The 15,746-nt window shown below is 32.7% G+C and overlaps 1 protein-coding gene across 1 annotated transcript in view; it reads left to right on the forward strand.

The window, feature by feature from the left end:
• LOC120140527 (auxin-responsive protein SAUR40-like) overlaps positions 1-12,929 on the forward strand; it is a 31,168-nt gene extending 18,239 nt beyond the window's left edge. Inside the window, exon 2 of the mRNA XM_039155499.1 lies at positions 12,657-12,929. Within this exon, the coding sequence (XP_039011430.1) occupies positions 12,657-12,929 (273 nt within the window). The remainder of the gene's footprint in view (positions 1-12,656) is intronic.
• Positions 12,930-15,746: the final 2,817 nt, after the last annotated feature.

Here is a 15,746-nt window from a genome sequence, read left to right on the forward strand (position 1 = left end):
TTTATTGGGTTTGAAGTAAATTATAAAAATATAAATAAGTATGGGTCAATTTCATATACAAATATAATTTTAAGGAATAAATTGAATAAATATGAAATTACAAGTTAATATTTAAATAAATTATACAACACATAGGGATCAAATTGAAAAAATTGTGAAATGTGAAGATGAAATTAATATAGAAATGGACTGAATTGCTTTCATTTAAAAGTTGAGGAACAAAAGTTTATAAAGTTTTAGATTTTATAATATAATTTGAAGGATTAAATTGATTAAACATGAAATTACAAACTATAATTTAAATAAATTAAACAACATGCAAGGATCAAATTGAAACAATTATAATATATATATAATGAATGTTATGATACATCATACATGTATATATAATGTATGATGAATGTTATGGATTGAATTGCATTCATTTCGGAAGGTGAAAAAAATTTGAAACAATTATAATATATATTAATATATATATTATATGTATGATGAATGTTATGATAATATGATATATATATATACACTGTACATTATATTTATGCATACAATATAAATATATATTTATATAATTATATAATATAAGTATATGTATAACATATATGTATATATATAATATAAGTATATATATATTACTTTTATATATATAGTTAGTACATACATCATACATATATACTAATGTATATACATATATATATATATATATATATATAAAAGTATAAAGTATATAATATATAAGCATATGTATATATAAGTAAATATGTATGCTGTATGTACACACGCATATATATATATATATATATATATATATATATGTGACTAAAATAAAAGATTTTAAAATTAATATTGACATTTAATGATTATGCACATTAAAGAAAGAAGGGAAAATTAAAAGTAGAGAAAATAACCTCAGTGACCAAAAATGCCTTATAATATACGATTTTAACCAACTTTTTTTGGATTTGCCAAAATGACCAACTAAATCGCAATGCGATCGATAATTCGCAACGCGATCTCCGGTATCGCAAATCAGTTTCCATATTCGCAATGCGATTTTGACTATCGCATTGCGATTTCCCAAATTCGCGTTGCGATTTTCCTAATTCGCAATGCGATTACGTAAATCGCAACGCGAATTTGGAAAATCGCAATGCGATTACGTAAATCGCAATGCGATTACGTAAATCGCAATGCGAATACGTAAATCGCAATGCAATTACGTAAATCGCAATGCGAATCTGTAAATCGCAACGAGATTCTGACTATCGCAATACTGAATTTCAAATTCGCAACTCGATTTCTGAATTCGCAACAGGTTTTAATTTCGCAACACAAATGTTTTTGGTATATAACTACGCAGCAGCAGCAACTCATAACCTAAATCCCTAAATCACAACTCATTTCATCTCCATCTATCACTCTCTCCGGCGACATCCGTTCCTATATCCAACGACATCCTTCCCCATCCGGCAACAGGTTTTAGTTTCGCAACTCGTTTGTTTAGTAAATTAATTCATAATAATGAAATCATCTAATGTTGATCATGTTTGGATAGATTTGTGTTTTGGAGGGTCATGGGAGAATGTTCATGGTGTTTTACAATATATGCCTTTACCCATGAATCTTCAACTAAAATTGTCATTAAAAAAGTTAACTTATGAAACTCTAATGTTGCGTGTTGTAAATAAATTGAATTTAGAGCCCCTAAGTGGATTTAGGCTATCTTATCAGAGAAATGGTAAAGTTTATTTGTTAACCGACAATGAAGATGCTGAATGATTCATTGCTTACATTAGTGTTTCAAGTGATGATGTTACATTGTATATTGTTGAACCTAGAAGTAGTGAAGTTGGGTCAGTAGCGGGTAGTAATCAACTAAGTTTTTCAACCCCAGTTTATGGTGCTCAAAATTTAATGGTTCGACCACAATTTCATCATCAAGCAAATATTGTTTCACCACATTTCCAATACCAAACACAATCTCAAAACCCCACAACCTTTCTCTAATCCAAATCCCAATAAACTTTCAGCACCAAATTCCGGTTTTCGTATTAACCAGTTAGACGATGATGAGCCAACAGAAAAAATTATGAGTACTAGTCAGTATTCGAAATTTGATCTTGGTCAATACCCGGACTTTGATCTTGGTCAATACTCGGATTTTGATGATTTTTCAGAAGAAGAAACAGACCCTGCGTGTAATGATTTTGATATTGGTCAATACCCGAATTTTGATGATGAAACAGCCGTTGCCGAGGAAGATGTTGTTGATGATAATGAGGAGGAAGTTACGACTGTAAATGAACATGTTGAACATCCATTCTGTAATTCATATAACACTGAAGAAGAAAAAAGAATAAGAAGAAATCCCCAAAGAAAAGTCCCCGAAGAAAATGCCATGGGAGTATAACTGGAATATGCCAGAATTACTTCAGATACCGGAAGAAGAGTTGGTAAAGATAGCAGTTGATTGTTACACAAAAATTATTCGTATCAAGAAAGATGATTGTTTTGATACAAAGGAAGACTTGAAGATAGCTTTGTATACGAAATGTGTGGAAGATGGCTATCAACTAAAAGTTAACAAATCAAGCAAAGATCGTTTCGAAACAAGGTGTATGATTGACAAAAACTGTATGTGGCGTATGATTGCAAAGAGGATAAAAGATTGCGAAATGTTTCAAGTTAGGACTTTTATTGATAAACATACATGTTCAAGAACCCAAGTTTTCCTCACCATAGACAGGCAAACAAAAAGGTGTTGGGTGGTTTTCTGACTGAGTTAATGTTTTTGAATGGTAGGGTATATCGGGGACATAAATTATGACTGATGAATGCTTGGTTCAAGATTAGTATCTCATATTCTCAAGCTTGGAGAGCCAAATGTTATGCCTTGGAATTGTTGAGGGGGTCGCCAGAAGCATCGTTTGCCCAACTGCGGCTTATTGTCACAATTTAAAGCTGAAAAATCATGGGTCGGTAACTCATATCAAAACAGATAGAGATGGACGCTTTGAGTTGCTGTTTATGCCATTGGTGCTGCGGTTAGTAAATCAATATAATTTTGTTGACTCATTTTGTTAGTTACATGCATTTCACATTTAAATGATTATATTTCTTGTGTATATGATTTTGTAGATTCGTTCGTTTTTAATTGCATGCGCCCAGTTATTATAGTTGACGGAGCACATTTAAAAGGCGATACCTTAGAGTAAACTTATTAGCAGTAGCCATGGATGCTAACAATGGGATACTGCCAATAGCTTACGGGGTTGGCAAATCTGAAACCTCTGATTCATGGACATGGTTTATGGGGCATCTTAGGGATTGCATAGGTCCTATTAGCAATCTGACAATCATATCCGATAGGGAAACTCAATTGACAACGCTGTTAGAAGGTGTTTCCAGATGCTTTTCATGGACTTTGTGGTGTTCATTTGTATAGAAATCTAAAATCAAGGTCTGTGGTATAAAAAATCACAAATGGACATACTGGAAGGCTGTAAAAGCTTATCGGGAAGTGGATTTTAATAAGCATATAAACTGTTTAAGACATGTTTTGCCTCAGTGTGCTCAAACACTAGAAGATGTCGGGTTTGAAAGATGGTCAAGAGTACATCAACTTGGAGCAAGATATGGTTTCATGACGTCTAATAGTGCAGAATCAATCAACGCTCTAAGTCGTCATTCCCGGAAATTACCCATTACTATGTTAATGGAGTTTTTTCGAGCCTCTATTCAACAGTGGTACTACAAGAAAAGAAACCATGCAGGTATTATTTCTTTAAATTCGTAACTTATCATATATTTTACTAAGTATTATTTATTTAAATTTACAGGAACATTGGAACATCGTGTTACACCATGGACAGAAAAAAAGATAACGAAACGTGTTGTGAAGTCAACGTCATGGAGAGTAGAACCATGTTCAAACACTTTTTTGAAGTACTGGATAATAACTTAAATGGTCTTGTCGATCTAAATGCAAAGACGTGTAGTTGTATGATGATCTGGTTATCCGTGTGGCCATGTTATAAAAGTTTATCTTCATCGAAACTAAGATGATTCAAGCGCATACGCTATGATTGTTACACTACAGAAGTATATCGACAGACTTTGGCGAGATTGTCTACCCTATTCCACATCCTTCTGAGTGGGACATACCAGATGACTTACAAACAGTTTTGCCACAGCCATGGATAGAAGGCTACCTGGCCGACCAAAAAGTCACGATCGTATACGTCTAAGGGTGAAGAGAAGAAGAGATCGCATGTAGTCGGTGCAAGGAAAGTGGTCATACAAGGTTGACATGTGGATCACCAGTGCCATCACAATCATCTTTTCCTCTACCAAAATATGGATCCTCATCAAAATCCCAATCACAACCGGCTTCACCTTTTGGGACTGTTAACTTAGGTGATTTTTAAATGCAAACGTTGTATTATGTGTATATTATGTGTGAACTTTTAACATTTTCAGTTAGGCATGTATTAGTAACTTGAGTTTGAACATTGCTATGATATGTTCAGTTGTTATCACTTATTAGACATTCATTTGACTATCGCAATGCGAATATGACTATCGCAACACGGAAATGACTATCGTAATGCGGAATTGACTATCGCAACGCGGAAATGACTATCGCAACGGAGAATCGCAATGCGAAATGAAATCGCAATCCAAATGAATCGCAATGAGTGAATCGCAATAAAATGAAAATCGCAACGCAAATTAGTTTCGCGTTGCTATTTTCATTTTCGCATTGCGATTCACTTGTTGCGATTTTCATTTCGCATTGCGATTCTCTCATTGCGATAGTCTGTTTTGCATTCAACATAATGCAGATTGAAATCAACAAATCAACTATTACATTTCAATCAATTAAACAAGCACAAATATTATGTACACATCAATTAAACAAATCAACATTTACAAATCAACTTTTACAAATCAATTAAACAATCAAAAAATAATAATGAAATCAACTTTTGCACCCATACATCCATTTCACGCAGCTCACTTCAAGATTAACCTGCAGAAACCAAACATTGAATCAACAACACTTTCTACACATCTAAAACCTACAAACAGCAAATTATTGAATTCTAGCTACTTAACCAAACATTTTCAAACCAAAAAGAGTAAATATGTTTAACAATACTTGCATTTGACTTACAAATTGTTTATGGACACTTTCATAACGCGGATGCAGGTAGGCAGCGTCTCGCATATATCGCTCTAGCCATAAAATGTCGAAACCACAAGCCTACTGCACCTCTATCTCTATCGGTAGGAGGTAGAAAATGTGTACTTCCTGTCGTCAAACGCTCCAAGCATGCATACGAGAGGACCACAATCCCCTCTGGCTCCTTCGTTTGTTGTGGCGGTCTCGTCTCTATAACTGTAACATTGAACTTCTTTGGCTTCTTGTTTCCAGACTTAGTCCAATAATCAATTGCATCCAAGAATTTAGCCAAATGAGAGCTCCATCCCTTAATCATATCTCTCAAATCAGACAATGATATGTAATTTATCATGCTGTCATATACTATTGTCTTTAGGGATGGGACCTGAAGCTCGACGAGAAGCCAATGAGTACGGTCTAAAACAGGGATAAACACCTGCATCGAAATGTAATAATTCAAATTGTACTTATTTATGAACACCTTTAAAATATTTAAACAAATATACTAACCTTATCGACCTCTCACCATGCATGATAAAGTTTAGCTTGTCCATTAGCCAACACATAAGATTCATGTCGTTGATTTTTCAAGTGAACTACGTGAAAAGACGTCGGCATAATTGTATATCGTGTTTTTTTAATATTTTTCTTCAATTTCCTTACAATTAGAAGACGTGTCACCCATGCATCAATATGTTGTTTTACAAAAAAAGCCATATATTAGTGAATTACATAAATTTTAAAAAAATTAATCAAACTGAAATATAAGAAATATAAGACTTACCCCCCATCGAAATAGCCGTTGTCTTCAACCCCTAATAATACACCCCACCAAGACCCTTCAATCAACAAATGCATATCATCGTTGAGTTTGTATATGTCAGCGTAACACCCTTGGCTCCGCTCATGTAGATAAAAATCAACTGCGGTCTTAGACCAAAGGGTATTATCTAGAATTGTTTCCGGTAGTTGTTTCCTCTCCACTTCATCTGTCGGAATGGTAATGGCCGGTAACTTATACGAAAGCCAACAGTCATCCATCATGTCCGGCACGTGATGGGGCTTCTCAATAATTTGATATATTACGCCCTGTGAATCGGGCTCTAGAATGTTGGGAGGGACCTCTTCAACGATGACAGTGGCCTCTTGAACGGTGGGAGAGGACTCTTGAGGGATGATAGGGGCCTCTTGAATGATAGGGGAGGACTCTTGAACGATGACAGGTGAGTCAGGCTTTTTCTTACGGATTCTTTGCACTATTGGGGTGAACGGAGACGTAATGGCACATGCACGCCGTCTGATGCGTGAACTCCGTCTTGCAAGAAAAACCCGACGTAGAGCATCCACCTTAGCAGGCCGCTAAAAATAAATTAATACATAAACCAGTAAATAAACAGACATGATATTAAACAGTGAGAACAAAGACAAATATATTTCAAACTTGCAAGGTATTCACCCAAGTCATTATTATATCATTGTTCACAAAATACATCAGATAACATTCCAGAAGTAAGAACTTATATAAACATTTAAAAGGACAACATATAGGTTTAGTGCAGGTTCAATGACAGCATAAAGAGTAGCAGTTTATTCTTGAAACTTAAATTTTCAACACTGTGAAGTTAGTATTTGTCTTTTGGTTGAAGTAATGCAATTCATTCAAGTTTCAATTTGCATAAGAAGAATAGAATCTGAAACTTAAAATCGCAACGCAAAAAATGACTATCGCAACGCGAAAATGACTATCGCAACGAGAGAATCACAATGCGAAATGAAAATCGCAACAACAAAATCGCAACGCGAAAATAACTATCGCAATGCGAATTTGACTATCGCAACGAGAGAATCGCAATGCGATTTTCATTTCGCATTGCGATTCTTTCGTTGCGATAGTCATTTTCGCATTGCGATAGTCATTTTCGCATTGCGATAGTCATTTTCGCTCGTTGCGATAGTCATTTTCGATAGTCATTTTCGCATTGCGATAGTAAACTATTCTTCTTCTGCAAATTGAAACTTGAATGGATTGCATTACTTCAACCAAAAGACAACAAAAAACAAATACTAACTTCACAGGGTTAAAGAATAAACAGTTAAACAGTATTGGCAGCAACCGAATGAATTTACTAAGCAATCTAAGTGAAATTACGAGTAAATTTATCATCAAGTTAAATATGAAAAATATTAAACTTACCTCGTTGCGTAGAGTATGAACCTCGTTCTGCAACGATGCTACAATCTCACGTAGAGATGCTACCTCACCACGTAAAGTAGACACCTCAACACGCCATGCACCATTGTCATCGCGTAAAGTACCGACCTCCTCACGCAAGGCATTGACCTCATTACGTAACTCCCCTAACTCATCCCGTGGAGATGAAGGTGGAAAACAGAGAGATAAACATCGTGGCATCTTTGCCGGTCGCCTATCATGAGGTGATGGTGGAGAAGAGGCTCGATGATGTGACAGAATAGGTGATGACTCTCGTTATGGAGGTGTATATTCGGGTCGATCAGGTGATGGCTCTGGGTGAGGTGATGGCTCTCGAAGTGGTGGCTGCTCATCATCCGTGCCATAAAAAAAAGCTTACTAGCTTGCCACCAATCAGTGGTAATCTCAGCTTCCGTGGGTGTCAGCCTCTGTAATGGAGTATTGGCCTCCTAACAATATAAAAGCTCAAACAAAGTTAAATGTGTACTAGTAATAACTTGTTTATAAACATATGGTAGTATTTGTGTTAACTTACATTATTTATTGTAGTATACGGTAGTAAATCTTCCCATTGCTGCAAGGACCGTTTCCTCTTCCAGGAAATAGCCCTAGGAATATCATTAGAAGTTTTTAATGCATATGTCTGCATGGCGGGAAAGGCCTCAAATATCCAAATCTACAAACAATATAATAACAAACATTAGTAATTGTTAAAGAATTAATTATAATTTTGGAAACATTATATAAAAATTATTACCTTAAAGGCCCAAATAAAGCATGAAAAAGTGTATTTGGAACCATCACCACGCAAACTTTTCCGATCATTAAAGGCAGATGACAACTTATTCCATATAGCTCTCCATAGATACGAACCCCACGGAAACAGGTTCCATGCATTTAGGTCCTCTACCAATTTAATTAGATATTAGGAATAGGTTGTTGGGCCTCTCTGCCTAAAAGTCGGCTTGCAAAAGTATTAGAAGGCATACTCGGGCAACATCGATGTCATCCATCCGAGTAAAACCATCTTTCTTATTCAATAATCTCGTCAAGTCTTCCACGTGTAAATTCGACTTCTCCGTTGACTGCTCAGGAAAAACCCAGGAAAACCATGATAGGCGGGTAATATGTCTAGTGTACCGATCTACATCATCGTGTCCGAAGCGTAGACTGGTGATTAAGCAAAACTCCTCTCGCCCAAAACATGTATATGCCGGTGGAAAATCAAACCATATCTCTTCATCACGACGTTGTATAGTCTCTGGTAGATCGCTAGTCATGGTTTGAAGAAACAGATGGGTCAACATAGCATCTCCACCCGGATGTTGTACTTTCAGCCATGGCCCAAAGCAAGTATCCTCAAATATTTTTCTTTGTGCAGGTGAAAGCTTCGACGCAATTGTTTTGGCCAGGCTTACTTTATTTCTTAAGGTCAATTGAGCCGAATAAAAGTTCTGCAAAAACAATAAACATACCAATTTAGATATACCAAAAACTACACTGTGAAGATATGAACAATAAACATAAAGAGTAGTAGTTTATTCTTCAAATTTAAATTTGCAACACTGTGAATTTAGTATTTGTTTTTTGGTTGAAGTAATGCAATTCATTCAAGTTTCAATTTGCAGAAGAAGAATAGTTTCTGAAACTTTAAATCGCAACACGAAAATGAAAATCGCAACACGAAAATGACTATCGCAACGCGAATTTGACTATCGCAACGCAAGAATCGTAACGCGAAATAAAAATCGCATTGCGATAGTCAAATTCGCATTGCGATAGTCATTTTCGCGTTGCGATTCACTCGTTGCGATAGTCATTCTCGGTTTCAAATACTAAAATTGAAAGAAACTTGAATGGATTGCATTACTTCAACCAAAAGACAAAACAAAGACAAATACTAACTTCACAGGGTTAAAGACTAAACACTTTAGCAGTATTGGCAGCAATCGAATGAATATAATAAGCAATCTAAGTGAAATGGTTAATCTATTATTGAAAACACCAGTAAACTTATCATCAATTTCAATATGAAAAACCTAATAATAATGCAAAAAATTAAAAATAAAAATAATTAAAAAAACTAACCCTCGGTGGTTGATTTGGTTGATTTTTCATTTCTGACCGTGAATGATTTCGCCGGAGATGGAGACTGTTATCGTCGTGGGGACTGATTTCGTCAGAGATGGGGACGGATTTCGCCTTAGAGAGTGAGAGATGGAGATGAGACTGAGTTGTGATTTAGGGTTTTAGGTTATGAGTTGCGATTACGGGATATAATGTGGACGGTTCAGTGTTCCGATATATTAATATATTCGTGTTTGGAATTTGAAAAAAAAATACGTGTTAATACGAATGGCGCTATGTAAATCGCATCGCGATAGTCAGATTCTCATTGCGATTTACGTAATCGCATTGCGATTTACGTATTCGCATTGCGATTTACGTAATCGCAACGCGAATTTGGGAAATCGCAATGCGATAGTCAGAATCGCGTTACGAATCTGGAAACTGATTTGCGATACCGGAGATCGCGTTGCAAAATTATCGATCGCATTGCGATTTAGTTGGTCATTTTGGCAAATCCAAAAAAAGTTGGTTAAAATCGTATATTATAAGGCATTTTTGGTCACTGAGGTTATTTTCTCTTAAAAGTAATTAGAATGTATACATGACTAAATTGCATTGAATTAAAAAAATCAATAAGTGATTTACAATTAAACCATGATTGAAATGAAAAGAATAAAAAATCAAATAACAAAAAAAAATGTTGATTGTTGGAGGATTATAGACCTAATTAACCCAAACCATTTCTTTGGGCATTAAAACCTTCCAGCTAGGCCCGAAAATTTCCCTAAAAAATTTCAGAATTATAAAATCAGATTGCCAAAATTCCCTCAAAAAGTTTACCACCACTAAATCTGCCAATTATAAAATCAAAAATTATCATTTCCCACCTTTAAATTACTACCACTTATGTGAATATTTTTTTTATTAAACTCACATGAATATATATATATATATATATATACCGTTTATTTTAAATCGATACATAATTTTTAAAATTTTAATTTTCAATCTCAAATAAATTCATCTTTTATATATATTTTAAAATTTTAAATTATATTAAATTATATTTAAATTATTAATTAGTTATTACATAAAAAATAAATTAAACTTATAAATATTTAAATTAATTTAATATAATCTAATAAAATCATGTTCAATAAATAAATTATTTAATTAAATTAATTTAATGATTATAATTAAGATTTATAATATAAGGATTATAACTAATATAGATAGTAAATTTATTAATTTAATTATCATAACTAACGATTTGTTTTAACTTTTGAAAAATTATCATATTGATTATCATAGTTTATTATAAATTCAAAATCTAACAATTTAATCAAAATCTTACAACTACATCAATTGTAACTTATAAGTAATATAGTTTATTATAAATTCAAAATCTCACAACTTCATTAATTGTAATTTATAAGTTAGGTAAACATCAAGTCAGATAAATATTAAATCAGTTCAATAACAAGTCGGATTATTTACAAGTTGGGTCAATTACAGATCAGGTTCATAATAGGCCAGGTTGATAATAGGTCAGGTAATACCAGTTATTTACCAGGTTAATATCGAGTTCGGGTTCATTTCAGTTGGATGTAGGTCGAGTTCGGTTGTTATATTATCGGTTTAATTCGGGTTCAGGGTCATTTTCAGTTCGGATGCAGGTCGGGTTCAAATACACAATTTCTAGGTCCAACTCGAGTTTAGGTAGACACCAGTTCAGACTCGAGTCGATTTGTGATGACCATAGCTCAGGTCACAAACAGCTTTGACTCAAATTGGTTTCAGTCAATTTTATAGGTCATGTCATCTTTTTACATCCCACGATAGCAGCGCAGACCTGCTTTTGTCTAGGGTTGGTGTTGTGTGAAGGATGATTCATGTGAATATAATGGAGGTGGTGGGATGTTTGGAAAAAAATAGAAATTATAAATTTTTTGATGTTTTAGTGATAAATTTGTTACTTTTAAAACTTCAGTGAAGAAAATGAAAATTTATTCAAACATTAGTGACCATTTGTGTAGTTTACCCTTTTGTTTTATAAATTCACTGTCTCACATCAACAATCCGTAGTGACCATATTAGTTAAATAAAAACGAAAACAATCAAATATTATGTTTTTTGAATTCAGTGAAAAAATATACAAAACTTAAACGAAAGTAATCAATCATGTAGTTTACCTTTTATATATTTATATAATATTTAATAAAAAAATATATAATATTTAAATTAAACAACTAAGAGTAATTATTTAATATGGTCATTTCATCTGAACCCGGTGGATTTTGATCCGACTCAATTCAGTCATATTGATTTTTAATTTTAAAAAATTAGGTTTACGTTGGGTTGGATCGAATTATTTAAAGGTGAAGTCAGGTCAGGTCGGGTTGAGTTTGAGTTTATGATGAAAAAAACAACTTAACTCGACATAATATTATAATTATCCCTAATATATTTGTTTCTATATTATTATTTTTCAATTAGTTTTTTTATCTAATTAATAAAAATGAATTATATATATAAGTCGAGTCGGATCAAATTGAGTACAAGTTTTGACCTAAAATATTAGGTCGAGTTTCAAGTCGAATGAGACTATCTTAAACCCAGATCGAGTCGAATACGGATGAAGAGATTTAACTTTCAGATCAAATTCAAATAAATCAAAAATTCAACCCGATACATTATCATCTCTAGATTATATATTCCATTCACTTAGACTCATGTAATGAAATATAATGTTTTTAATTTAATTGACATGAGTTGAATAAATAATATAGAATCTGGATTACATGGTTAGTCCTACTACGTGTTGTGAATCTTTCGTCACCATAATAATTACCCGGCTCTTATCCCACTCTCTTAAACTTTTCTTCAGATTCTTCCCAAAAGGACTACTCCTATATATATACATACATATATAAAACTCCCCACTAATTTAAATGTGCTCTGCTCTCCATGTGCTGAATAACAACAATCCCCAACACAAGAGGTTTATGTTTTGTCTTAAAATTATTTTAAAATTATTGTTGTTGGTTGATCATACGTTCAATTCATGTTTGATTCAATTTATTTTTGTTTTAATTTTATCCACTAGGAAGCATGGAGGTTGAAGAAGACCAACAAGTTGGCTCTCAATAGTTTTTTTTTCTTATCAAGAAATCTCTCTCTTCTTTTTCTCAGTGGAGTGCAATGGATATTGTAAAGAGGAAATGGAAGAACATGGTCATGAAGGTCTGGGAAAGGTTCTGCAACGCATCAAGATCGCCGACGTCTCCGAACGGCCACGGTGTCGGAAACATAGCACCGGAAGGGTGTTTCTTCGTCTACCTTGGAGCCCAAAGACGAAGATTCGCGATCAAGGCTGAGATCGCCAACCATCCGTCGTTCCAGATGTTGTTAGAAGACGCCGAGCTCGAGTACGGGTTCAGCAATGAAGGTCCACTCCTTCCTTGAGATGTTGATCTGTTCAACCGAGTTTTAGCAGAGATCAACAATGGCGATGATCGAGAAATGACTCCGATTTGAAGCTTCGCTTACAGCCCTGCTGATCGTATAAACTTCTCACTCCATCTTGAATGCTCGCAGTTTCCGCTTTCCTTTCAAAAATGGGATTAGATGTTTGGGGAAGATGATGCAAATATCAACGTAATTGAAAAATGGTGGAGTGTAACCTTCATAATTTAATAGTAGAAACAGGTTTTACTTAAAATCTATCGCATAAAATTTTATATCCATCCCAATGATATTGTGTTTTTTATATCTGTTGGTGTGAAGAGTGATTTTACGACGGTTTTGAGCGGGGTTTTTTTTTTCTATATATAATACAGTTGATAATTCTTTTGAATTAAAATAAAATATATATAATGTAAAGTGTGTAAAAAGAAGAGAGTGGGAGCTCTACTCTTTCTTTCAGTCATATAAAGAATATTATAATTATTCGAAGGTTTGTATAAGGACATATATATGATCGTCAAATTATAAAATTGTTTGTCTGATCATATGAATTGTCAATGATATTAAGAGACTGATTAAAAGATATGAAATTTCAAAACCTTTGATCAGTGAAAAAGTTTTAAATACTTTGTTGGACAAAAAATCAACAATAAATATATGATTTATAAAAGAAATTTGAAAAAAGTACAACAATATATATATATATATATATATATCATTAGATAAATAAAAATAAATGACAAATTAAGATGACCATCCTAAAGTGAGGGAATAGGGGATTCGCATTTAAAATGCGCATTTGATTTTTGTTCACGTTGTAACATAAGCAATTTCAACTTTTTATTATTATTTTATATTTGAAATGACCATAGGTTTCTACTCAATTTTACATCTAAAATTTATATACATTTCACGTGACAGTAGTTGATGTGGTGATCTATAATACTGACGTGACAATCTACAATGATTTTTGACGTGATTAACACGTGATAAATGAACTAATTTGATTTTTTTCAATCGAGTTTAAAGGCCAAATATATTTTCATACTACAAAACTAATGACTTCCTCTTGCACAACATATCCTATATATAATACAGTATTGTATACAATAAACAAATATATTTTCAATAAAAAATATATCATTAAGCTTCCCACATATATATGAATTAAGAGATGATGTATCAAGATATGTACGAATCAAGTAGACAATGCCTATATGAAATGCCTATCAATCATGTAAGATAATTTATTTTAACAAAACAATACAATTATATTGAGTTTCACAATAAAAGTTCTACAATTTTAAAACAAAAATACACAAATTTTTCACAACTGAAACACATACCCAATAAAATGAGGATAAGCGTTCAAGTCATTAGACTGTCTCTACGATGTATAGCAACACTAGAATTTAAAATCAAAGGACCACTCTTAGCTGTATTCAAAATAAACTATAACTAATTAATATATAATTATAAAATCAAATTAAACTCCCAGAACACAATTTTAATAATTAGAATCAATTCTTCAAATAACTATAAAATCATTGAAATCATATTTTTCGTTTAAAACTAAAAAGAAATAACTTAATAAATAAATTTATTTATTTATTTTAAAAAAATAATAAGTAAATGATGTGAACAATAAAAAAATTTGTGAAACTATAACTGAAATTCCTCAAACTCAATATTATAAGCAAAACGCATATTTTAATAAACTAATCTTTAGAATACAAGCAGAGAAATTTTATGGAATCTATACATCAAATCTTTGACAAATTTAATAAAATAATCTAGGCATCAAAATTATTTTAGAATATAAGACTGGTAAAAAATTATATAGGAATCTAAGACATTTATTACAATAGATTAGAAGCTTGTCACGTAGACATGACGGATTTTAATAAAAAAAATATTTTATGAAATTTATTTATAGAACTCATCATGTCTGCATGACAAGTTCCAATAAAATATACATTTTATAAAACTAATCATGCAAACATGTCGAATTCCTAATCTATAGTAACAAATGACATAAATCCTTATATAATTAGTAATCAGTCAACGTGTAACAACCCCAACCCGTACCCGACCCGAATACGAATCCGATGTGTCACATTGACTTTTCAAAACATGTACTTGTACAAAATAGTGAATAATTTTAAAACTTTTATTAAAAACTACTTACTAAATTATATAAAAGATATTCATATGATTTTAGCAAAACTAATTAGAGCATATCAAATTCAAGACTTTATTTGCATGTCAACCACCATCAGTATTATATAATACATATTATCCAATGCTTTTCTGATCTGATATTTGGAAAGGAGAAACTGACATGTCTTGCTTAACTTTTATCATTCTTCATCTTCTTGGTACCTACGTGTGAAACAATCACACGCTAAGTCGTTGACTTAGTAACGCGTATAAAACATATAATAGAAATTATAGTACATTTCATATATCAAAATACATACATGCACATATACCATCATTATCGAAATCTCTATTTATCATATGATCTTGTATTTATCATTTCTGTATATCATATAACACATTTATCATATCACAAATAAACATACATAACATCATATAATTCATGTAACATATTTCATATAACATATGTAACATCATATGTATTGAATTTGGTATTGTCTTTTTATTAGCCCATATATACCTGTGAGAACTTAAGGTATGTGAGTACATTGAGGTTGTGCACTAATGCTGTCACCATAACTCGTATAAATTCTCTCATGGGGCACCGAACATTTGTTCAGTATTCGTCCCGAAGGACCACTATATCCCGAAGGACCA

This window comes from Hibiscus syriacus, unplaced genomic scaffold, assembly GCF_006381635.1.
Source record: "Hibiscus syriacus cultivar Baekdansim isolate YM2019G1 unplaced genomic scaffold, ASM638163v2 tig00110785_pilon, whole genome shotgun sequence".
NCBI classification, from domain to species: Eukaryota; Viridiplantae; Streptophyta; class Magnoliopsida; order Malvales; family Malvaceae; genus Hibiscus; species Hibiscus syriacus.